This window comes from Physella acuta, unplaced genomic scaffold, assembly GCF_028476545.2.
Source record: "Physella acuta isolate Inbredline_101_S28 unplaced genomic scaffold, ASM2847654v3 ptg000364l, whole genome shotgun sequence".
NCBI classification, from domain to species: domain Eukaryota; kingdom Metazoa; phylum Mollusca; class Gastropoda; family Physidae; genus Physella; species Physella acuta.
In genome coordinates, this window is record NW_026731883.1 from 327,375 (window position 1) to 354,050 (window position 26,676).

A 26,676-nucleotide genomic window follows, 5' to 3' on the forward strand; every position below is an offset into this window, starting at 1 on the left:
ATACCCGGATTTATTTCTCAGGGAATCAGAGAGTCTCGAGGTGCCCACTACAGCTCGGACCTCGCCGCCTGCATCAATGACCTCTTGTGGCTTTGGCTTTAAGAAATTTTGAGAGGGACTTTTACCAGATTTTGATGAAGACAAATTGTTGATACTTTTCGGGTACATGTCCACCACCCCGTTAGGCCGAGAATATTTCCCAGTCACATCATCCTGAAAAGCGATTTTCTTCACCTGGGTCAGCCGCACGTCAGGGTCGGTGAGATAGTCCGTGATCGTGGAGGCGGAGTCAACTGTCGCGTACACGCCCTCGCCGTACGGTGTCGCTTCTACTTTCGGGAGCGCCATCTTGGGTCTGCCGTGAACGGGCGAGAGCTTGGTTTGTGAGTTTTGGAAAAAGTCTTGAGTCTCGACACGGTCCAGCGAATCGCCGCTGTAGAGCCCTGTGTAAGGCTGTTGGAGATTGCTGATAGTCGACAGGGGGATATTCGACAGCGATGTCGTCATGGCGTCAAGGTAGCTCCTCATTGAGGCTAAATTGAAGCTGGTGTTTCGCAGGATCTGATCGATTGGTCCGGCTGACAGCGAGGAAGGAAAGCCAGTGTAGGGGTTCGGGAGGTTGTAGTTAGTGCCAGATAAAAGAGAAAAGTTTGGGTCAAAAGGATTTGTAGCCACCGCAGCAGCCGACGTATCGTCTGCTGATATCTGAATGGAAGAAGTCTCGTTTTCCTTGCCGGTGAAGACACTCGGCCTTTTCTGTCTCAGTGATGGTTTTGTAGGTTCGGCTGGCACTTTGGTTTTCGTGTAATCTTTGTTTTTCTTGTCGCTGACCGAGTCACTAGAACTACTTTGTCGGAAGCTTTTCTGGCGTACATGTCGTAGCGCTCCGCTTTTATCTTTTTTATTTCGTTTCGTTGATTCGCTTCTGGAACGTCTGTATGTGTAGATAGGTACTGGTTCCTTAAAGTCCCGCTTGCTTAGATTTATGTTGCTTTGAGAACGTTTTCGACTTTTTCTTTTTAATGACGAATGATAACTGGCTTTCCTAGCCTTCTGATCAATGTCTGAATCCGACGCATCTTCTGAAGACGAGCTGCTTAGGTACAAGTCCTGCCCCAGCTGTGCAGGATTCAGGTAGTTCATGCCCGGGTAGTAGAAGTAGTTGCTGCCGTACGGGTACTGTTCCTTTCCGTCAGGTCCCGTGGGGACACTGGGAGCGTAGAGTTGTCCATCCTCCCCCATGTAAAGAACATCCCCATAAGACCCACCAAGCCCCTGCGAGTAATTCCACGTCTGGGCGCCATTGATATAATTCTGTGAGGCATACAACTTGTTCAACGCATCCAGGCTCCGGGACTTTCTCAGCTTGTGTTTGCGTTTATGTTTCTCTCGCTGCCGTTCTGTATCGTCCTCCTCACTCTCTGACTGTCCAGAGTCGGGATCGCCGCTCCCCGGTACTGTTATAAACAACGAACTCACAACATGGCGATCGGTGGGACCCTGTCCGCGTAGTTCCCCGTCCCCTATCTCCAGTGAAGGATATCTTTTAATCAGCTTTGAGAAGTTTCTCGGCAGGAGTTTTATTTTTGGAGACTTCATGTCCTTTGGGAGCGTGTGGCTGCTCAAGGCAGTGGCGTCCTTCTTCGGCGAAGTGCTGTACTTGGCGTCATCTTCCTTCTTGGCGTCTTTCTTTCTCTTCTGAAGTCGTGGCGAGCCGCGAGAAGACTTGTTGCTCTCTTTAGAACTCGGAGCGTTTCCGTTAGGTTTTAGATTACGTTTTTGTGCCTCCGTGTCTGAAGATGCGCGATCCTGGAGCTTGCCTATAACCTTCGGATGTTGTATTTCATTACGTCGCATACTGTAAACATTATCAACAAAACTCGTAGGTTTATAGTACTCATCGCCCCTGAAAGTTGCCGGTTTATACATATGCTCGTTCCTAAGATTTGCCGGTCTATAGATCTCCTCAGCTCTGAAGTTACCGGGAATGTGTTCATACCTTGGGGTCGGAGCCGGCCAAGACTGGCCATACACTGGACGGTGGTCTGGCGTAGCTGCCTCCCCGCCAAAAGATTGCGAGACATCGTGTGGCGTGTTCACAGACCTGGCGGTCACGTGGTTTTTGTTTGTAGAAATGGCCGTCTCAATGAGATTCCCGGTCTCTTCGTCCAGATGATAGCTAATGAAGGCGTTGGTGTCGATGATGTTTTTACTGAACTTCTGTATGTGGGGGATGGGGGACACGACGGGTGCATCATTTTCTTTCGCCTCGGGGCTGGCTATGACGGGGATATGGGTAGGTCCAGTAGAGTCGTATATCGGTACCTGCTGCACCATCACAGAACTACTTCCGGGTATCCCGTGCAACATTTCTGGTGACGTTGTACTCATTCCTTCCACGTGTTATTTTCCAATACCTTTGATACAACACATGCTAAAAATGTCTCCTAAAGCTGTCCATTCCACTATCTCGTCAATGTTGACTTAAGTCATTCAAAATTGAGTTCACGCGAGCCTTTAAATTATTACCGAATGCGAAATCCTTTCCAACAAGAACAGTTAAATAATCTTTGTTTACCAAAAAGAATATTCCATGATGTTTTCGGTAGCAAAACACAAGAATCCAAACAATTCAACAACGAATATAGCTGTTCCCAAGACCGTTTCGTTCTTTTTTAAGTTAAAATTATCAAACAATCTAATTTTAAAAGACTCTTAAGACAATGACAGCTTCCTTTATGTAAGGAAACTGTCACGGTTTCAAAACCACGTTTCATAAACAACCAATTAAGGCAATCATCTCTTTATATAGTCCAGCTCACACGGAGAAAACAACAAGAAATAAACGTCTATCTCCACGGCAAACGTTACAGGATTGTGTAAAATTTGAATACAACACGGTTAAAATTGGCGGTGGGTAGACCTAGTGTTGACAGAAGCAGGATTATGTGGAGGTAATTCATCTCTGTCTTTGTCGGCGGTCTGGGAGACAGGGGGGGGGGACGAAATTTTGAGAGGACGAGATTATGTCCAGGGGTGTGACTAGAGGTTTGCCATGTTTGTATGCCTGAGACCGTTAGACTACAACGGTGTTTTAATTATTTAACGAACACAAAAAGGCTTCTGTTATATTTGTATGCTTGCTGTGAGAACGTTAGAATTAAACTTTTTTTAAAATTATGTAACAGACACAAAAAGGGTTTTATGTATATGCTTGCTCTGAGAACGTAAGAATATACGTTGTTTGTTTTTTTTTTAATTATTTAACAAACACGAAAAGGCTTCTGTTATATTTGTATGCTTGTAGCGAAACCGTTGGACTAAATAAAAATAATTTTGAATTATTTAGCACAAAAAGGGTTGTGTTGTATTTTTTAAGCTTATTGGTGTGATTTATGAAGTGACAAATAAAGTGCATGTTCGCAGCTTGAGTAGGTAGGAAATTTATTAGTGCACTAATTTGCTAATTAGTTATGTTGTGACACGGCCTTAGCGGATAAACAAATGGTAACAAGTTCTGCAACTTCCCTCTGTTTATCAAAACTTTACACAGTTTTTTTATGAACTAAATCACAAATATTTTTAGAAAGCTGAAATGAGAGGGGGGAGGGGGCAATTTTTTTTAAGGCATCTCTTCGGGGAGGGGGTCCTAGTTTTAGTCGTCCTATTATTTGTTAGCCCTTAATTGGGCTGTTGATTCAAGTCCCTCTGGTATGTTGGTCAATATTTGAAACCTCTGGACTGGTAGTCCTGTCATGTCGGTGTCAAAGGGGCTGTTGGTCAAGCTCTCGAGGTTCTGCTGCTGGTCTAATATTTTAACTTGTGGATTTGTGGTCAACTTGTTTTTAATATTGGCAGTTGGTCGGTTCTAAAATTATAAAATAAAAAAGTGGGCCATGTTGCTTCATGTTAAAATTATTTTCACGTTTGACCAAACTACAGCCTTGTGCACTATAAACGGAGCAAACAAGCAATGGATGAATGTTCGCTGTTCCCTGCTAGACCCAAGCTGTTTAGCCGTGAAGCTGGAGCGTTACGACATTCCTGAGATCAAGTGGTCTCAGGGAGCGGACACGTCAAGCTAAGTAGATTAAGCTGATGGGTGGCGCTGATGATTGTCTCAGACACACGGTTTCTAAACATCGCCGAGAAGAGTTCAGCGATAAAAATAGGCACACTATGTTTTGGAAGGGACATACTAGCAATGTATCGTTTGTGGAAAATGTTACTTTTTTTCAAGAGCTGGTCTTTTTACAAGTAGATAGTAAATGAGGAACTTCAGAGGGGAGATGATGCAGATCAGGCAGTTAGAAAGTAGCGTAGCGAGGGGGGGGGGGAGGGCGGGACATATGTCCCCGGGCGCCGACATTAGGGGGCGCCAAAATGGGTTGGAAAAATAAATTGAAAGGTTGAGGAGGGTGCAAATTGAAAGTTTGAGAGAGGGGGGGGGGCAAATGAAAATCTTGAGGGGGGGTGCAATCGAAAGTTTGAGTGGGGGGGGGGGGTGCAAATCGAAATCTTTCTTGAGGGGGGGGTGCACATCGAAAAGTTTGCGGGAAGGGTCGCTGCGCCTCTGCAGTTAGATGTCATGTGGTACAGAGGTCACGCTGTACAGAGGTCAGGCATTAGGTCAGGCTGTAAAGAGGTCAGGAGGAACAACGGGGTGCAATCGAAAGTTTGAGGGGGGGTGCAAATCGAAATCTTTCTTGAGGGGGGGGGGGTGCACATCGAAAAGTTTGCGGGAAGGGTCGCTACGCCTCTGCAGTTAGATGTCAGGTGGTACAGTGGTCAGGCTGTACAGAGGTCAGGCATTAGGTCAGGCTGTAAAGAGGTCAGGAGGAACAACGGTCAGGCAGTACAGAGGTCAGGCAGTAGGTCAGGTTGTAAAGAGGTCAACATTACAGAGGTCAGGCTGTACAAAGATCATGCAAAGGTCAGGCTGTACAGAGGTCAGGCAAAGGTCAGGTTGTACAGGCTGTACATAGGTTGGCCGTGCCAACACAACACTTTAAATTTCTTCTCAGCCTATCTTTAAAAACCATTACTGAGAATTTTTTTTACAGCTATGGCAGTATCGTACACGAGATTTATTTAGTAACCCCCAACAGCTATGTGTATCCTACATTATTATCACACGTGAACTTGTGCGTTAAGTATCTAAGGACTTGAGAATAATGGATAGTATTTTTTAAAATATCATTTAAAAAATAGATAACTGATATTTATAAGTCTCCTGGTACTTTTATTATCTATAGATTTTAAAAATAATTACTTATTCAATAACAAAGTATCAGATATATTTGAATGACGAAAAAAGCAAGTATCAAGGTCGACAATTTATCTATCATGAGTTATTTCCCCTGTATCAGTGTAGTGCCCTTTATCAACAGATCGTGACCACTTTACATTGACTGCGACGCGACTTATCGGCTGTAGATAGTGTACAGCAGGGGTCTCCAAACTACGGCCCGCGGCCGGATGCGGCCCGCGAGGTCCTCTCATCCGGCCCGCGGAGATATTTCTGACCACGGAAAAAAAAATATTTGTAGGAGGTGGCTGAGTAACTTTGCCCAGAAAATTCAAAGTAGTTTGACAAGGAGGTTTGGGTGCATATACCAGAGAGGATATATTCAATGAGTTAAAACAAACAACATTAATTTGCTGAGTATAACTTTGACTGGACTAACTTCAGTTACCTGACTTTTGATTGTCGAAAGTACATGAGTGCCCATAAAGAAAGGCTAGGTTGGACAAGCGAAGAAGAAAAAACATTCTACAACCAATGTTCCTGTACTGTATTATTCCCCAGCAAGCTTTGTGTGCTAAATATGTGGACATTAGCAGTGTACTGAATCCTGTGGTGAAGATAGTGAATTTAATAAGGTCATATGGGCTTAACCATAGATAGTTCAGAGACTTGTTGAAAAATACAAAACACAGAATAGAGAAAGGTTATTTTCTGGAAAGTAAATCCAAGCTACAGCCAATAATGTCTGATGAAGAGTGGGTATAGAAATTGGCCTCTGCTGAAGACATAACCAGTCATTTTAATTTTCGGAACCTAAATCTACAAGAGAAGGACATCTAGTTTTTTATCTATACACCCACCTAAAGGCCTTCACATATAAACCTGTCATGTTTTTTGGAACAAGTACAGGGCCAACAACTTGACGCACTTTCAGCAGTTGCAAGGTCTTCATGGCTGAACAACAGCTGAATTCCCTCACGTCATTTGCAGGCGAGATCATCAAAGTTTCAGCAGCAGTTTTCTAACTTGGATTCAAAGGCAGAAGAAGTGAGATGGTTTCAAAACGCATTTCAAGCTGATGTGGCCAGTTGCCCAGATGAACTGCAGCTGGAGGTAAGTGATTTGCAAGCAAATGACCTCCTTAAAGACAAGTTCGAAGAAGGGCGGGTGGGTTTTTATAAGTTTATGCCCAAGGAAGACTTTCCTAATATTAAAACTTTTGTATCAAAGTACCTTTCAAATTTTGGAAACAACATACCTGTGTGAATAAAAAATTTCAAGAATGAAATTCGTGAAGAACAATTTGAGAGCAAACTTGGACCTCGAGTGTGTTGGCGGCCCTCTACAGTGTTTCTTTCAGACTATTTTCTCCGATGGGTGGGGGGGGGGGGGGCTCAGACAACCGGAAGAGATGCCTGGAAGAAACTCTGGCCCCCGAACTGATATTTGATAGTTAATGCGGCCCTCGGGCTGAAAAGTTTGGAGACCCCTGGTGTACAGAGAAAAACAAAATCTAGTTTGTTAACACCGTGTTCTTCTATTCACATCCTTAATGCATATATGCACAGTGCTAAATTAATTAACCTTTAATTATTTCATTTAAAATAGCTTGCTGTGGTTTACTTATAATAGGGACCTGTTCACCTCTACGTTGAAATGTATGATAAAATGACAAGCGGACATAAAGACAGGATGTGTCAAAGAAAATCAGGAACTTGCTACAGAATAACAACTCTTATATAGAGAATACATCATTTTACAGCAGTGTGTTATGTGCAGAGGCGTAGCGACCCCTCCCGGCGCCCGGGGACAAACTTTTCGATTTGCGTCCCCCCCCCCCTCAAACTTTTCATTTGCACCCCCCCTTAAACTTTCGATTTGCACCCCCCCCCCCCTCGAACTTTTCATTTTGCACCCCCCCCCCTCAAACTTTCGATTTGCACCCCCCCCCCCCTCGAACTTTCATTTGCACCCCCCCCCCCTCAAACTTTCAATTTGGCGCCCCCCTAAGGTCGGCGCCCGGGGACATATGTCCCCCCGCCCCCCCCTCGCTACGCCTCTGGTTATGTGTTTCCAACAATGACGAAAGCAATCATAGTAGCATATAGTTTCTCTATATGGTCAACTTTTGGGTTTATTTATGTTAATTTGATGTTTCCATGAAATGTTAAAACGAAACTGTAAACTGCATGCTCGCGACTCTATGCTACGAGAAAGAGGAGAAACGTTTAAGTTTAGGAAAGTAAATTGTCCGACGTTCTACATGAAAAATGGCAGACTCAGAGTACATCTCCCTAGAGTGTTCTGTCTTTTTAAAGGATATTTTATGTACCATTGTCTACGTATTTTTAATCTTCTAACACTTCCCAGGTCATTGAAACAGATGAGGTTTACTTCATCTGCCTCATGCGTCTATGGCACGAACGATGATGACTCCTCTTTCATGTACACCTCAGCCTCCACCCACTCATGTCTTGTTAACATCAAACACCATTGGCTAGTTCGCATTAGACTAAGCGTTAACGTTTAAAAAAAACTAGCAGAAGAAAACTACTACCAAACAAGCTTAGCTGCTAAACTTAACAGTCCTCTTCCCCCCCCGCCCCCCTCCAATTGCAGCTATTTGTAATGATCACTCAGAAAATGGTATACAAACAGGTTTGGTTTCAACCTTTCTTTTTTTCCTTCTTTGAAAGGTAAATTAGACCAGGATTTTCCTGTCCACATAAAGATAAGAAAATGTGGCCAAATTCAATTTTTCTTTAGTTTTATAAAATTGTTTAGACAAGGAATTAACTATGTACACAACAAGGTGACCATTCATATGTACAATGTCTCATCTTTAAAGCAGATACAATACCTATCTAAGTTAGTTTCAAATTATTTTTCAAGATGTCCTCATTAAATGGATTAATCCATCAAGATGTGACTATAAATCAATAAAGTTTTTGAGTTTAAAAAACTTTTGAGCTCCCAACTGTCCAAGTAAAATCACTAGGTATTGATCAGCGAGACATTATGGACTATGTATCCTCACACTAATTGTTTTTTTACCAGAGCAAAAAAATTATTTGTAGAATAACAGACCTGAGACAGTGTAAAAAAAAATAATGAAACCATTCAAGTACTTGAATAATCATCTAACTTTTACAAAATTTAAGTCATGTGTTAAAGTAAAGGAACTAACTTTTATACAACAATCAGGTGTTAAAGAAATAGAACAGACTGTTATAAAAACCTTATAAAAGATATTATAGCAAGACAAACCACTTCAATTTTTAAAGTTCTTCAAAAAAGAAAACTATGTAAATTCAATCAGGTGATAAAAAAAGCTTACCTTAAAAAAAAAGAAAATTCAATTAACTGTTACAGAAAAAAACCTCACCTTTGTGGCACCTATCTGGTACTCGTCCTTGTACCCTGGGCCTTGTGTCTGTAGAATGATCTTACAAACATCCCACGGCACCTGGTTGGTTTTGATATGCTGGCCCTTCATCAGGCAATGGTACCTTTAGAGGGGGAAAATGGTCTGATCATCATGTACATATGGGGGTACTTCACAACATACAAATGGGGTACTTCACAACATACAAATGGGACATTTCACAACATACAAATGGGACATTTCACAACATACATATGGGACATTTCACAACATGCAAATGGGACACTTTGCAACATACAAATGGGAAACTTCAAAACATACAAATGGGACATTTAAATATGGATCTATTCACAATAAAAAAATATGAACATTTAACAAAGTAAAAATCAAATAAACTACTATTTTATGACAAATAAATGAAAGATATTTAAAACAAAACAGACAAGATGAAGACACAACCAGTTTTCTATATTTCATTGGGGGGGGGGGGGGGGAGGAGATGAAATGCCTGAAAGAAACCCTGGACACAACCCTTAACTATCATGGTCATAACTTGAGTTATCTTCATTTTCAGAATGTAAATCTTGTGTCAGTAAATGAAGTATTATACAAGCTATCTTTTAATTAATTGCAGGAACTTAAACCTAACACAGTATCCCATCTTCCTAATCCTGATTTCCTATAAATGGTCTATCAAATTACCATTGGTCAAATTACCTTTCAACAAACTGTGGGAACTTGATCCTAACAGGATATCCCATCTTCCTAATCCTGATGGTCTCCAGCATGCCGGAGTACCTGAGCTGATCCAACACAACAATGTCCTCAAAGTCCATCGGAGCTTTGCTGGCATTGGGTTTGATGCAGCGAACAAAGTAAGGATTGCACCTGGACAGCAGAAATTTGGTTCACAAGGGAAAATTATTTATTTTAAACAAAAATACATTATAAAAAAGGAGTATAAAGAATGTACATTAAAACATTGCTACTAAATATATAACAAGTTAAAAAACATGTCCATATTAACTTGAAAGTCAATGTCTTTAAAAAATGTAATCAAACACACACAAAAAAACCACTTTTAGTTTGGTTCTTATTTTTAAAGTTTTAAAAAGTTTTTGTCTTTGCTCTGCTGACCTTGACATTGTGTCAATGAGGGATAGGAGAGATTCATTGAAGCTGGCAGCCACAGTTGTTGTTCTTGGCTTTTTGGTGACAAAGTGGCCAGTCATTTTACTCAGTGTTTTGGTAATTAGTCTGTCCCTATGGTCCTTGAACATCTGGGCTATCATCTGTTGAAAAAGGTGTTTTAAAAAATATTTTACCATGCACCTGATTTCTTAAAAACAACAAATCTTCAAGTTACTTGTAATTAAATTTTAAAATTAACTATTTTAAAATTTAAAAAGCCTCTACAATTCTGCTGTCTACGTCTACTTATGAACAAAAATTACAAGATATAAGAACATAAGATAGCTTATAACCATGACCTCTGATCTTGCAAAAGTACAATTTTAAATATGGAACAAAAATCTATTTTCTCACCTTGTTTTTACTTTCACACATCAGCTCAATAACATCACTTTTCAATGTGTCTTTATTTTTCTCCAGGAAGTGTTGAACCTAAAATACACCCCAAGTATTACTTTCCACAATGCGTCATAAAACAATGCAACATGATTAGATCAAATAACTTAAGCTTTAAAGTAGTTTCCCCACAATTCATTAGCAACAGCATAGAGAGACAATTATTCATGTCGTGCTTCATTAAAGTTTTTTAAAAGTGAGTAACGTAAGTAAGTCAAGTTCCCATTTGGACTTGGGACTGGTGAAATAGAGCCCACCTGCTTTTGTGACCTCTGCACATGAAGGGATAGTGTGGCCAGCACTATGCCCAGCTGCCTTTAATTTCCCAAACATAAGTCAAGTACCCATCAGAGCTGGGTGGACTAAGGGACCTGCTTGGGATTCTAGCAATGCACTCAATAAAATTGTGTTACCAGACTAACACTCTACCAACAACGGGATCTAAAAGAAACCAACTCACATTGTATTTGATCTTCCCAGCATAGTGGACAATGAAGAACTCTGGGTCAGACATCCTGGGCTTGTCATAGAGTTCATTGCCAGAGTGGTGGAAGTGGCATTTCTCCAGGAAAGATTTGTCTGTTGACTGAAATTATTGGAACAAAAAAGTTACTTTATGTTTGAATTGTTGACTGTGGCAAGAGGTTCATTGGTGATGTGTTAATAAATAAAAAATAAGTTAGTCATGCACTATTAAGACACTGCATTTTTCAATTAATGGCCTACCCTTAAGCATTTGTTAATCTTAGAGTTGAAAAACTTTGGGGGTAATCAAGTAATTTTACTCATCTATGGTTTATTGAATTTATAAGGATAAGTATATAGAGCATTGAGTTGTACAAATTTGGGATTATATGAACATAGAAATTATTTAGAAAGTGAGTTGTAGAATTTTGGGACTGTTGTGCCCGTTGTGGAATTTTGAATGAGTTACTTAGAAGTGAGTTGTGAAACTTTGAGTGAGTTACTTAGAGGTGAGTTATGGAACTTTGAGTGAGTACTTTGATGAACTTACCTGTGGGAAATTACACTCATCATCCAGAATGTGCAGAATCCCAGCAGGTTTGGTGGAGATGAGGTCAATGGTTGGCTGGTTGTCCTTGAACTCGATGTGCTCCCATTTGATCTTCTCTTTGATGTACTCCTTCTGCTCCAACCTGAAGATGTGTTGGTTGAAGAAGTACTGGAGAGTCTCATTTGCATAATTAATGCACAGCTGCTCAAAGCTGTTTAGCAGGAAATCCTATTTATATAAAAGAGAAAATACATGAGTTAATAAAATAAAATAAAATAGAGGATTACTTAAATATAAATGAGTTAAAATATCATAAAATAGAGAATTTAACAGTAGCCAGGTAAAAATAGCTTAAAACAACTTGTATGCGCCATTTTTTGAGTATAAGACATTTTTTTGTTTGAAAAGTAAAATTATAATGAACGTTTGGCTACCTCAAAACCAAAAATGTCCAGCACTGCAAGAGATGTTGACTTCTCTCGCTCAGCTCTGCAGATGATGTAGTTGATGCGTTCAACCAGCCAGGAAAACATCCTACAGTACAAGGCTTTGGCTATGGCGTCCCTGTGATAAATTGTTTTACCTTATTTTAATTGTTGTAAACAGAGTTCATTTTATGGAATACAATTTGATTTCAGATAAAATAAATAAATGATGTAAAATTATTTATTAAAACTTTTAAAAATTAATATTACTATTTTTTAATTTACAAAATAGAATAATTTTTTTTTTAAATTTGAATTAGAAATTGAATGTGTTTCTTCTGCAGTCTGCATGAAAATATGTATTTTCTTAAGGATTTTATAAATAAACATGTTTAAAGAACCAACATTACCGGGCATCTAAGGCTTGGTCTATGCTGTAAGGAGAAAAAACTCTGTCCCCTCTAGCTTCCTGTGAAAATTAATTTAATACATTAAAACAATACCTGTTTTTAAATCACACAGATTTAATTAATATATTTTTTTTTAGTGGTTATTGTAATCTAATTACTAGACTTTTAAAAAGGTAGCTAAGTTTTTTAAACAAACCAAGGGATTTTTTTAAAAAAGAGAGAAAAAAAGATGGTTGACTGGACTTACAGTAACTTTGCTGGTGAGTGCTTGTTTAAGCCAGTCATCAGATAGCTCCAGCAGGTAGGAAATCCATTTGATTTCTGCGTCAGATCCAAGCTCAACTGTGTCATGGTTGTTTACCTATAACAGTGTTCACAATAAAACTATCACTATTGGTGTGTTGAATCAGATAATTATAATAAGTATAAATCTCAATGGAGTGTTATTGTATTCCATTTGTTTAAATATAGTGATTAAAGCTAATTCATTAATCTTTCTTGTAAAGATAGAATATTGTCAAGGGGTCATCCATAAATGACGTCACGCTTTTTTGGACTATTTTTACCTCCCCCCCCTTCCCTCCGTCACACGTCGTCACAAAAAGCCAGACCCCCCCCCCTAAAATGACATCACACCTCAACCTACAACCCCCCTCAAAATTGCAGTTGAATTTTTTTTAAACATCGATATTTTTCTAAAATCTTGTCTAAACTATTACAATTTATTAAAACAGTTTTCTAAAACGCAAAATAATGTCTAAAATTCGTTTTCTAACATTGCTTTTTTATAATGCAAAAGTTTGACGTCGCAACATCTGAACCCCCTCCCTCCCCCTCATCACACATCGTCACAAAATTACGGACCCCCCTCCCCCCTATGAGTGTGACGTCATTTATGGATGACCCCCAAATACAAAATGTAATAATTTTAGATTTAAAGAAATGTACAAATGCAATAAACAAAATTAATGTTTGTGAAATTTAAAAGAATTTTTACACTAATTTTTTTGAAGAATATGTTTCCAATGTGCAGCACTGACGCCAAAATCTTGAGAATTGTCTCTTGCTCCTGACGTTCAAATTTGAGAATCTCCATGGCTGCCACCAGTTTTCTGTAGTTTTGTGCATCTTCGCGGCCAGAGATGTGAAAACTTTCACCCTGAAAATTATAAAAAGTTTTTTTCAGCTATTAATTCAACAAAAGAAAATTACTAACAAATTAACACTTTTTAAAAATTCTTATTTACCATGCATTTTTAATTTTTATGTAATGTAAATTAAATTCAATGCATGTTACAAATAGCAATATTTTTTAATACAAAATTAAAAGTATCACCAACAATAAATTAAATCTGATACAGTTAAAAATATCAACAACAAAAAAATCTGATATAATTAAAAAATAACAATTAAAATGATGAAATTAGATGTAGCAACAATAATAGATTCAATAAAGATTTTAAAGATAACTCACTTGATTCAGATAAAAATATTTGGGTGCTGATTGCAATCCATATTTTGCTTTTTCTTCATCATTTAATGCATCGAGCATCTCATAGAAAACATGATAGTTTCTTTCTTGGGGGGCCTAAACAAATTTCAACGTTGTTATGTATCATCAATTGGGCTCTAACAAATTTGTAAATAAATGGATTTTTTGACACATTTTATAACTGCAAAACTGAATTATTAAGGAGTGAACTATCTTAAAAGACAAAATAATTTATATTTAGAATACAGGATTAAGAACCTAAAAAAAAAACTTTAATTTAAAAAAAAAAGCTCTTTCACTTAGTTTAAAGATGGTATTCACTAATGAATAATTCAAAGGATGTTAAGTCCTTAACAGTTGAGGGTTTGAAAATAGTTGTTTTTTTTTTTGTTTTTTTAAGAACTCATTATAAAACATTCCACAACCGATGTAAACAAACTGCTTTAAAAAATTCTTTGCATAATTGGATCTCTACTTTTTCTTGACGTACCTATTTGAATTTAAAAAAACAAGAGCAGACAAGACCAGATCAGACACAAAAAAAAAAGCTGTAACATTCAGAAGATATGGAGATAACAGGTTAACCTAACCTTTGAGGATTAACTAAAGCAGGATTCATATGGGGGGGGGGGGGGATAGACCAGGATAGGATCTTCTGTTATAGACATTTACACCTAATCTGATTTCATATTTTTAGAGCCAGTTCAGCAATGTTTAGTCAACCATCCATGAAGTCACTCACATTGATCATTAAATTTTTATGGCAATTATCAAGCTGCCATCTAAGCTAATGAGTATTGGATTAAGATTGAATAAAGCTAAAGTTACATAAGATACATATTTTAGAGGGGGCTAGCTAGTTTAGTTTAAAACTAATGAGTATTGGATTAAGATTAAAGAAGGTTTAAGTTACATTAGATACATATTTTAGAGGGGATTGGCTAGGTTTGTTTTTAAAAAAACCTTTTAAGTTTGTTTAAGCTACAATTTAGGAGGCAAAAGAAAGGTAATGATTTTAATGTTTTCTCTTAAAGAAAAAGGTATTTTTCACCCTACAGCTACTGTAATTCTATTAAAATCAAGGTTCACTGTAATCACTACCAAAATCTATTAAGTAAAAAAAATGTCAGAATCGAAGCAATTTTTTAACAGGAATAGTAAAAGGAAAAACAATAGTGCAAGTTTTAATTTATTCAAAATCTTTGGCCCTAGAAGAATTGTAATAGGTTACTGCAGTGAATTTAAATCCTGGATTGGAAAAAATATATATTACTGCCTTCAATGTTTCATTTCTTTCAAGGATTATAAAAAAAGTGTTCAAATTGAAAAAAAAAACATGTCATGTTTAAATTAGTTTGGTGAACAATGAGCCCACCTGTGTGACGATTCTGGATTTCTCCAACAGGTACTCTGAAGTTTTAGCCCCAACAATAGAGCCACTGAAAACAAAAATTTCTTTCTATATGAATAATAGAATGCATTCAATCACATTCTTTTTATTCCCTCAGACACAATAAGCATGCAAAGAAGGAGAACATGATATAATTAAAATGCAGATACTATATTTAGCTTAATCACAACAATCCTTGTTATTATATAAAAAGGTGTAAACACTATGTAAGGACATACCTTTTAAAGAAGACTTCAATATATTTTCCAAACCTAGAGGAGTTATCGTTCCTGATGGTTTTGGCATTACCAAAAGACTCCAAAAGTGGATTTGCTTCAAGGATTTGTTCAGTGATGAGGTTGTTGCCAGATTTGTTGACCGCGGCCAAATACTGCATGATCAGCTTGGTGCTCTCTGTTTTGCCAGCCCCACTCTCCCCACTGTAAAGATCAGATAAAGTCAACACTGCAGCCAGAGTTAACATCAATTGGCAAACATGATGTAAGCATCAGTCAACACTGGAAGATGGGGTTAAATGCTGAGGGGTCATTAACAAGATGATTTCAAGAGGAAACTTGCGGAGATGTAGGCGCTAATAAAAACACTAACTGGCGAGTATTCGTTTTAAAATCTTTAAGGATGATGCTATTACAAACTCTAACATGTGAGAATTCTTTTTTAAATCATATAAAGAGCTTCATTAAATAGTGGTATAAAAGTAAGTAAGTGGAAACGGTAGATTATGTAGTAAGATAATACTTTAATTAAGACATTTTTTTTTTCAATTGTTCTGAGCAAATAAAATTAAAGTATCAAGGAGAAGGCTTTATCATTTCATAACTTGAATACTGTCTAGCTTACAATGTTTAGGTTGATGGAATGTGTATTTATGTGCATGTGTGTAGGATTATGTGTGTGCATATATGTGTGAGTGTGCAATATCAATGTGTGTGCATTATGTATGTGTTCATGCATGGATTTGTGTTTATGTATGTCTTTATGTATTCTGCACAAATGTAGGACTAGGTGAGTGAATGTATGTATGTGTGCATGTATGCAGGCCTATATGTGTTTATGTATGCCAGCTTGTGAGTAGTTGTGAATGTTGTTGTTCATGCAATGTGTAGCACACTGACCTTATCACTAGAACTTGATTTTCTGTATCTTTGATCATTTTGGAGTAGGACACACTGGCAATCGCAAAAAGATGCCTAGAGGGAGAGAACCACTTTAGAGAAGCACGAACATCATGATGTCAAGCAAGTTCAAACTTTACTCATACTCAGCCTCATTATCAGGACAGCCAAATATCAGATTATCTTGTTCACTTCATGATTCAGATTAAATCCTCCTCCACCCCTCTTCATAAATTAATTTGTGGATTATAATTTAATGTTTTAGTATTATTAATATCACGTGACTATTCCCGTCAAGTTTGGAGGTAAACTCATAGTGTGTTTCTGATATACACGGACTAGTTTCTTCCTTGGGCAGGCATAGTTGGGAAGTTAAATTGGACTTCTATAACTAAGAGACACACATCATTTAAGGTTTGAAAATTATTACTTCGTTCTTAATTGTAATGTTGAAGGGTATTTCCTCCAACACAATTAACGTGTCAACATGTTATGCGTCATATGGCACGTCGACTCTGATTCCAGCCTGCTTTTCTCTCTGGATTTGCGTCCATAACTTTTGTCCATCCAAGAACAAACTACAAGGCGATCGTTTGGATATTTTAGCTTTCTCTCCTAGATGGGTTGGATTTAAGATGTCCAAGTAAATGTTGGTTTATATCCCCCCCCCCCGCCCACCTTTGAGATTATGCACATTCCTAGGGGCATAAGTAGGCCTACAACCTTTTAAAGTATTATAAACTGTATTATATTTTTCAAACACTGAAATACTAGATACTATTTGAAATTCGATATTCGTTATCTGTTTATCTGGTTCAAGCAATCGTTAACATTCTGGAGTAGGCTATGGGGAATCATGGGAAGGGGTGGGGGCTGTTCTGATTTAATTTGTAATCAGAAGACGAAAAACTTCTGTAAAAGACGCAAGGGAGGTAACACCTCAGCAGGAGTTCCTCCCAGCGCCATTTTGCCGTCTGCACTTTTACGGTCTGGCGGTCTGAGAAGATATTTACCAGCTCTGGGCAACATGGCTGTAGATTGTTTTCATTCGGAGTTCACGCATGCGTATCAAGTCACGGCAAAATAAAACAGCAAGTTATTCAATGAAAGGTATTGACCCCAACCAAGGGACACAGATCAACAAGATTCGAACTCTGAATCCACATTTAGTAACGGCTATTGCGCTCGAAAAAACCTAGTTCAAACGTCGTATGGCTGACAGTTTTTTGTTTTAATATCGACTAGACAAAAATATATTGTGGCGTGTCAAAATCAACCAGCGTTATGCTACGTACGTAAAAAGTGTAGCCTAATCAACGATCATTTATATTTTACGAGGACATTTTTTTTAAACCGTCTATGTTAGATGCCTATAAGATTTACAGTAGGCCTACAATAAAATTAGGCGAACTTTGGCATGGTATGGGACTAGCCTAAGTATAGTTTCTACTTTGTTGACTTTGAAACTTGTGTGTGGTGTGTCGGTTATTTTTTTCCTTTTCTTTTTTTTTAAACTTCGATTAACTGTTTGCCTTGATGTGTTTTGTTGCTACTTTGTCCGTGTTTTTTTTTTATCCGCCTGGTTGAAAGGGAAAAAAGCTCAAAGAACTAATGACGTGTTTTCACGTCCGTATCCCGATTAAACGAGTGTTTTCCCACTTTTTCCACGTTGCCTTAAACCCTACGGCTCTCGACCAGGCATCCAATTCACGCCAGTAACTCCCCATTCAAGCACCTTGTTGTCGGCGAACAAAATAAGACCGTGCTAGAGAGGAGAGAAAAGTTACAAAAACTCCTGTCCTCGCTGGCATGTGTGCCGCCAATATTTGCTGAAATAACAAGTGGCCAGGTCCGCGCGGCATCCACTGCCATAAACAAATATAACTCTATGACAGAGCTGGAGACTTATTTTTGTCTCGCTGTCTCAGTATTTCAATTTTATAGCTGTTTTAAACAGATCAATGTTTTATTTTATTTTGTACGCCTATGTAGTGATTACAAGTATTTTCATAATTACCCACAAAATTTAGAGATAAATATTTTCACCAGCTACTAGCAATAAAATTGTTTTGAAAACAAATTGTATCAGCAGATAGAGTAAAACTTTGTCTGAAATAAGAATTAAGGTTTAGAATCCTGTAGATGGTGTCAAGTGAAGTACTCACGGTGGAAGGTCACCCAGTGCTCGCCCCTCATATCGTTTTACCATATCCAGGCCATATATGTTGAATGTTTTGTATGGGTTGACTGCCACTAGGATGCTGCCTGTGTATGTCTGGAACATACAGAGAATTTGTTTACAATTTGTTTTACCAGAGACGCACAGAAACAAAAAAAAAATTCATTAGACGATGATTTGCGACTTTAACAATCTTCCTTTACATTTATAAATGCAAACAGAAAGTTATTTTTGTCAATCTTTAAAAAATGTTTGGCTTAAATGACATATTTTATGCATAATAAAACTGTGTTAAAGTAAACTGTTGTGATATCATGTTAGGCGTATGTGAGTTTTCTCTGATTTGGTTGTTGTCTACCAACCCACCGACTCCCATCTTGCTGATTACTATGGCACTTCTAAAAATGTTTTGATATGTCTCTGTGAGTTTCCTCTGGTTGTTGTCTACCAACCCACCGACTCCCCATCTTGCACATATAAAATGTTTTAATACTATGTTTGGTCTATTTTCATTTGAATCTGTTCTGTTTGCTGTTCACTGACTACCATATATGAACACGACGTATGGTAGAATACATATGTGCTTAATGCAGGCTCTTCTTATATTGCCCAATTGAGATTTTACGAAAGTAATCTGATCATTCTATCAATGAACCTCTAAAGTGTTTTGGACCTTGTTAGCAAGCTCCTGGTCTAAACATAGTTAACATGACAGCTGGGTGTGGCATGACGTGAATCAAACCGTCTTGTTTAAAACAGGTCAGCTCTGTGAGTGGTGGGGGGTGGGGACACACACATCCGGTCTGAAAAGAGTGGTCATCAGTTGGGCGGGTCATAAGGTACATGACCTGATAAAATTCGTCACCTAGCCCCAACGTGATTCTCGACTCCTCCCTCTCCCTAACACACCCTCCAGTCTTTATTAGCGTAGTCTTAACAAGTGAAGCCTTAACTTTTTATCTTTATAAAAAACAGATACATTAGCCGGGGAAATCCGAATACGCCCTAATTTATAAAAATCGATTTTTTTAAAGATTAGACATAAACATCGCTTGTTGCCACCTTGCCGTGGTCGATTTCGTGTGATCTTCCTATTGATGTGATGTCGGCGGTGTCTGTGTAATATTGATTCCCATATTTTAATACCGGTGTAAATTTGTAATTAATTTTTTTTAGAATCGATTTTACGACCAACTGCAGACAGTGATTGTATGGAAAGTTTCATACATGAAAACTAGAAACCAAATACAACATTGATTAGGTTACATTTTAGACCAAGAATAAACAAACTAGCCTTCACATAAATTATAAAAGTAATACTAGTAAGTAAAATTAATTGGATTTGTTGTTATACTTATTTTAGACCTATTAATTCAATTAAGACTTAACATTCACATTATTTAAAAACTTTATTATTTGTATTAAAATCTCTCTAATAATAACTTCATACATTAACTAAACCCCACAATGTTTAATATCTCTTAACTCTTAAGGTTTATACAATTTAGGTTGAATTTTTTTAATGTTGCTGTTGATCAATGCGAGGTTTGTCTAAAGGAGTTTATCAGATAGCATAAATCCATGCTGTAACATGCAGGCAAACAATGTAGTCTTGTTTTTGTACTGCTATTTTTTTTATCTCTGATTATCAAATAAGGGAGAGAAACTACCGATAACCCGTCTGATAATTTTAAGGCCTTGGGTGAAATGTTTCACATGTTTGCTTAAAGTTCTCTCCCCCCCCCACACACACATTTTTATTCATTAATGCTAGAATGAATCAGTCATTAAATCCGGATTTAAAGTTGATTGTTTAAAATCACGAATTTTAAAACGCTTCGATGGATTTCAAAGAGTGGGACGATGTTTTTGGGCGTTGTGGCGCCACCAACAAGAGAACGGGTCAGGTGAGTGGTGCTTCCGGGTTCACGTCTGGCAACTACAACAATGTTGGGTCACGTGATAGTTGCCAGTCAGTTGCCAAACATGCCCAGTGGGTTCGCTGGCTGGTATGATGTACCAACGCCAATGTTTCTTTCAGACATTCTTCTAAGGTGAGTGGGGTGGGGGCACTTGAAGCATTGAGGGGGGTGATGGGGACTTGAATTTCCGGGGGGGGGGGGGGGAGGTGGACATTAGGTGAAGTGTATATTTTGTATATACATATATTTTTGTAGACGTATTTCAGGGAAAGAGATGCCTGAAAGAAACTCTGATCAATACAACGAGCCAACTATCTTTACCACGAGTAGGCCTAGAAGACAAATTCCTAGGCGGTGACTGAATGATGTGCAAAAAAACACGTTTACATATACAACCTCAATCCCCTATTTCAAATTAACTCCAAAGTATGTTATGGTTCAAATATATTTTTCAAGTGTTTCTATTTTCATTTAAGCGTACTACAGCTGAAGCTCTTTACCCTTTATATACATGCCTCTGGGCATTACTTGCACATCGTTATAGAAACTCTGCTCCACACAACCGAACAATGTCGGTGATCGCGTGTATCTGTGCTATGGTCTTTCCTGTGTGTCTCAACAGTTTATTTCTATAAAATGTCGCCTTTTTGCCTATTTTTATATACGAAGATTGGACAACCATCCCCTTAGTTATACACCGTCAAATGACATTGTCACCGTCCAACACTCACAAATATGTGAACATTTCTAGTAACCTCCCCTTCCCCGTGAATTGAAAGACATTTTGAAGTACAAACACCGTGTTTTTAAAATAAACTACGGTACTCTTTTCATCTTAGAGATAAATAGCATTTAGCATCTTTAATTTTGTTTTAAAAAAAGGTAAAGTCTTGTATTGTGTTTTAGAGGGGTAATAAAAGTCTTAAAAATCAAATTAATTATTTCACCAAACCATTGTAAACAGCAGTAAAAATTAGTATGAAGAAAATCAAAACATTGATACAGACCTACCCCAACTAACACAATCAAGGGCGTCAGAATGGCGCCAAACTATTGTGTAGATGTGCAATTATTATTTTTTTACCCACATAAGTGTCAACAATAACTGGTATAAAATGTGGCGATAAAATATATTTATTTGTTTAATGATTGAAAGCTCCATGGTAGAAAACAAACGTAAACATGTTTTTAACTATACTGAAAACAAAAGCACTACACTAAAGCTCATGTAGTTTTCCCCCTACGGTACAGTGCGAGTTAGTTACTGTAGAATATTCACTGCTGTAGTAGATCTGTTTGCTTTTTACAAAAACACTACTCTGTCAAGGTGCAAAAAAAAATTACTTTGTTTTTTTTTTTGGTCGGATTTTGGGCCCCTTAAACGGCCTGTTCACACCCCACTCCCCGCGGTATAGTAGTTCCGCCCCTGTGTGCTCAAACGCTAAAGATACATTCAGACAGGTGTGCTAAAGTGCCAAAGATACACAGACATGCACAGATATGACATTTAGATAGACATTTAGACAGGTGTTCGAAAGTGCTAAAGAAACAGACACTTAGACATGTGTGCTAAAGATACACAGATATCCAGACAGATGTGCTAAAGTGATCAGTTACAAAACATTCAGACAGGTGTGCTGAAGATACACATACGCTTACAAAACCTATCCTAAACGTTTCCCAATAAACTAGGACATTCTAACATACTGTCTTGTGATTATGAGTCAATCAAATGAAGTGGCGCAACAAGGTTCTCTGGCGCCTGGGAACAGTTGGCTATACCTTCCCCCACATTTCATTAAATACAAACAAATCAGTTATCTAGTTTTAGGACACCGTTCTTATATTAACGTGAAGTTTCATAGAGCGAATAATGCCCACCTTCTCATATTAAAGGTAATGTTTGCTTTTAGTAAGCAGCTAGATAAACAGGAGGGAAGGTAAGTCTTAACGCTTGTCAAGCTAGTTCGCAAATGACCCAAATTATCAACGATAATTTAATGCAGCACTTTTTAAAAAAAAATAGATATAAACATGACATTCAACATCAAACAGTTATATATTACGTGTGTGTGTGGGGGGGGGGGGGAGAGAGAGAACACGAGGGTAGGGGAGATTTTAATGTTACAGTTTGTAGAGTGAGGGGAGGGGGCTAGATAAATTGTCTGATGAATCGGACGGCTTGATGTAGATCTATGTCTCCAATGTCAACACGGGGTACGTGACGAGAGAATAGGCGAAGGTCGTTTGTTTCTATCTTTACTTCCCTCTTACAGCCTCCCCCCCCCCCAACACACACCTTGGTCTAGAAGCAGGAATGTAGATGTTCTGGTTGAAACAGCAGCGAAAACAGGCGAATAAACGTGAAGGGTGTCTAGAATTTGGCGAGAACTTGTTCATGCAACGTGTCATTGGCCATCTAACGGGTCTTTCTCCAGCTAAAACCTATCTCCATATAACGAGTCACTGCCCTTCTAACGGGTCCCCCAAATCTATCGCGTTTTTCTCCATCTAACAAGTCATCTTAAGGTGCACATCTGACGAGCTATTATTCTCCAGCGAACGAGCCATTATTCATTCAACAAATCGTTCTTTACTCCCAAAAACTTGTCCCTCTGGGTAATCTAATTAGAAATTCAACAAAAATAAATTACTCTGATATAATCTTTTTTTTTTTAATCCCATCTTACAGATTAGGCGCGCGCCTTTGTTTATTAATCTCTTTCTGAATATTCCCCCCGTTAAACTTAATTAAGCGCATTCAAACAACTATAATAGTTAGGATTTGTTGTCTTATTTTATAGAGAAATCTAATAGGGTGAAATCGTGTGCGAGACTAGTCCATCTAAAATAGCAATTTAATTGTGTGCTGGCCCAACCCTTTGTCAGTTTGCAAGTTACGTATTTGTCAGGCTTTTCGCAATCCCTTCAACAATTTAGGCACGGATTACACCACCCCATCCAACCCTGACCTCAGCTATCGGGGTACAGGAATGACTGTTCAGTTCACTCTAGTATTTTTTAAGTTAATTTTTTTCGCGTCTGAAGATTCTGTTACTAACATCAAAGCTAAAAATATGTTTCGCCACGGCCGAAAATTAGACAGAGATTACATAACCATGAAACATGATCTATACAAAAACCACGCAGAACGGAGCTGAAAGAGTTAAATCAGTGCATCGCTAAAAGGGACCTTTTAAACGGAGGCCCTTTTGTGTTTTCACGCTGGGGGCAGCCGGGGGCTGTTAAAGAAATCAACCAGTCGGAAAAAACTTATTCCATACCGTACAAAACGTTTTCTATTCTACAATGACATAAGTCCTGACATAATGGCCACGCACGGATGGGGAGGGGGGGGGGGGGTAGGATGAGATACCGTGTCTACAGTGTAGCTTGTGGGGGGTGGGAGGCTGAGGGTGGAACGGCGCATGTCATGCGTGTCGTCATACACACGAGGGCGGTGCGTCATCAGCTGCTTGACATCGCCGGATACACTGCTGGGGCAGGACATCAGGAGAGGTTCATGGGCGTGGATTTCAGAGCCGCGGGCTGGCCCACATCATAGACCCGTGGGCTGGCCCACACCTCAGTGAGGGGACTGGCCCACACCTCAGTGAGGGGACTGGCCCACACCTCAGTGAGGGGACTGGCCCACACCTCAGTGACGGGACTGGCCCACACCTCAGTGAGGGGACTGGCCCACACCTCAGTGAGGGGACTGGCCCACACCTCAGTGAGGGGACTGGCCCACACCTTAGTGAGGGGACTGGCCCACACCTCAGTGAGGGGACTGGCCCACACCTCAGTGAAGGCATTTGGCCACATCTCAGCACCTAGTATTGGCCTTTTCTATAACCATCCCTTGTATGTGGTAAAACTGATTATAATTATATTAGCAGACATTTTCCCTTCAGTGCTCCATACACAACAACTACACCGTCAATGCCACGGGGGCCCATATTTCCCCACCATGTATCCGCCCTCGCCCAAGACCCAGCGTCAAAAGACAAGTAGAAACCCATAGTCCCACACCCTCACACCCATTCCCCATTGTGTATTTAAAGAAATCATTTCTAAGAGATACTCGATCTTTATGTAAGGAAGTGGGCGTGGCTTGTGTCTTGACAAAAATTAGCGACACCCCCCCCCTCTCGTACACACACACACACTTCGTGCAACACGTAATAGACGCACCTTGAACCTGCCTGATTGGCACAGAAAATCGATGCCAGTTCAACTGGTTTCCGATATCGATTAACGACCACGAATGTTGGAGACCGCAGTACGGGCGCGCCCACTGCACCCATCCCACACCCCGCGCCATAAGTCGAGCTGTACCACCATCGCTCATCAAGATAAACAATTATTTATTTAACCGTTTGATTGCTCTTCGATCTATCTGACAAGTATTGATCCCTCTGCTGCGCTAAACTAGCCCTATCAGTGACCGATTGCAGCCTGGCTGTTGTTATGTTGTGCCAGCCAATCAAAACTCGGGTTACTCCTATCATTCAAGTAAACAACAATAAATACTACGAAGGATCTCCTTTAAATCTGGCTGACTGATTCAAACCAATTGGGCAGTTTTGTAGTTTACGTTTGAAAAGATATATATATATATATATATATATATATATATATATATATATATATATATATATATATATATATATATATATATATATATATATATATATATATATATATAATTTAACAATGATTGTGTTGCATGTCTCACTTGTTTAGCATGTATTACTACATCATATTTATCATCTACTAATACAATCTTATAATTAACCTAGAATTTAGAAGAAAAAATCAATTTTTATCCTCGTTGGGTCGCGAGTCGGAGGGGGTAGTGAGGGGGTAGTGAGGGGGTATTCAGGTGTAAGATTTAATATCAACTATGGCTTTTTTTTCTCATTGGGTGACAGCTGTTTCTTTACATAAATGAACTCAAGTACGCTACGCTACGTGTTGGTGGAGATTTGATGAAGATGCCGTGATATAGAGTTGTTAAACCACTCGAAAATTAAATGAATTGCTAAAAAAATATACACAAGTGGCTAAGCTATTTTTATTTTATAAAACTACTTACATAAATTAGCTCTTTTCTGTAGCGGAGTTTTAAGTTGGTCAAAATGGAATGTTCGTTCAAATCGCTGTGAAAATAAATACAAAAAAATTCATTGAATAAAAATGTAATACATAGAATTTTAATAAGTTTAAAAAACGATTCTCCTTAACTCTTGTTGTCGTCATTAGGATGAAATTAGAGGATATTCTTTCAAATGTAGTTTGATAAATGAACATTCAACTATCGCTGGCTAAACTTTCATTCAGCTCTAGCTAACTAAAGGATGATTCAGCTATAACTTTCTCACACAGGATGGTCATTTAGATACGATTAATCAGGAATTAATACACATGAAACCCGTAAATTGGATATTGGATAAAGTTATGATGTAATTTTAAAAATTTGATCTCATGACTAGTCAGGATCACCATCCTTTCACCGATTTCTTCCTTAAGACACTTTGAACTTAAACGTTATTTTCAGGAGTTTCTTCCAGGAATCTCTTCGGGGTGGGGGTGGGGGGAGGCTGCGTCGTCGTTGTCGTCGTCGCCCCCCCCCCCCCCCCGCCAGGAGAAAGGCTACCGTTCCCCCCCCCCCCCGAACGAAATCGAATTTATACAGAAAACATAATTTTACCAGTGTCCGCCCCTCTCGCTCAAGAGGAAAAATTAGTCAGCCTCCCCCCCCCCCCCCCGAAAATATCGATTCCCCTCCCCCCCCTATATTTTTAACCAGAATCGATCCACTAGACCCTTAGTGAGTTTCTCCCCTATTTCTCCTACTTATGCATGCAAAATTATACTTTGCAGACAAAAAAAAACACGGATATTACACCCGATAGATATGTAAATTAGTTAAACGTGTTATGTTTATTCGTGCGAGTCGCATTATGCAACAGTGTTTTTAAAAATCTTCATAACGAATCTCTTCAAGGATGGGAATATGGCCATTTCTGTTTTGTTCTTTACATTTATAATTTAAACCAGTGGCCATCGCCTGGAGCAAACACGGAGCCTTGACTCATTGAATAAATATTTTAAAGGCATACAACAATCACGGCTGCTACTTCACAACAAAACATTCGCTTCTTTGATTCTTCCAACAAAACATTCGCTTCTTTGAATCTTTCAGCACAACATTCGCTTCTTTGATTCTTCCAACAAAACATTCGCTTCTTTGATTCTTCCAACACAACATTCGCTTCTTTGATTCTTCCAACACAACATTCGCTTCTTTGATTCTTCCAACACAACATTCGCTTCTTTGATGCTTTTTTGTACACTTAGCCAACAACAAAAAAAAATGAAAGTTCTAATTTTAAAGATGAAAACCAAAGAGGAGAAAGTGAACAATAAACTATGCGCTTATCCGAGCGTGTTAATTTGTTAAAAGAAATTTTGGTTGTACAAA

At 38.6% G+C, this 26,676-nt stretch overlaps 1 protein-coding gene across 3 annotated transcripts in view; it reads right to left on the reverse strand.

Moving 5' to 3' along the window:
* LOC131941544 (unconventional myosin-XV) overlaps window positions 1-26,676 on the reverse strand; it is a 90,646-nt gene that overhangs the window by 35,992 nt on the left and 27,978 nt on the right. For all 3 annotated transcript variants that reach the window (XM_059300829.1, XM_059300827.1, XM_059300828.1), the window contains exons 4-19: window positions 25,288-25,351; window positions 18,254-18,363; window positions 16,089-16,163; window positions 15,192-15,392; window positions 14,938-15,001; window positions 13,545-13,658; window positions 13,068-13,229; window positions 12,318-12,431; window positions 12,071-12,129; window positions 11,670-11,799; window positions 11,236-11,463; window positions 10,681-10,806; window positions 10,179-10,256; window positions 9,771-9,925; window positions 9,351-9,521; window positions 8,634-8,757 (exon numbers count right to left, since the gene is read on the reverse strand). In XM_059300829.1, the coding sequence (XP_059156812.1) occupies window positions 8,634-8,757; window positions 9,351-9,521; window positions 9,771-9,925; window positions 10,179-10,256; window positions 10,681-10,806; window positions 11,236-11,463; window positions 11,670-11,799; window positions 12,071-12,129; window positions 12,318-12,431; window positions 13,068-13,229; window positions 13,545-13,658; window positions 14,938-15,001; window positions 15,192-15,392; window positions 16,089-16,163; window positions 18,254-18,363; window positions 25,288-25,351 (1,975 nt within the window). The remainder of the gene's footprint in view (window positions 1-8,633; window positions 8,758-9,350; window positions 9,522-9,770; window positions 9,926-10,178; window positions 10,257-10,680; window positions 10,807-11,235; window positions 11,464-11,669; window positions 11,800-12,070; window positions 12,130-12,317; window positions 12,432-13,067; window positions 13,230-13,544; window positions 13,659-14,937; window positions 15,002-15,191; window positions 15,393-16,088; window positions 16,164-18,253; window positions 18,364-25,287; window positions 25,352-26,676) is intronic.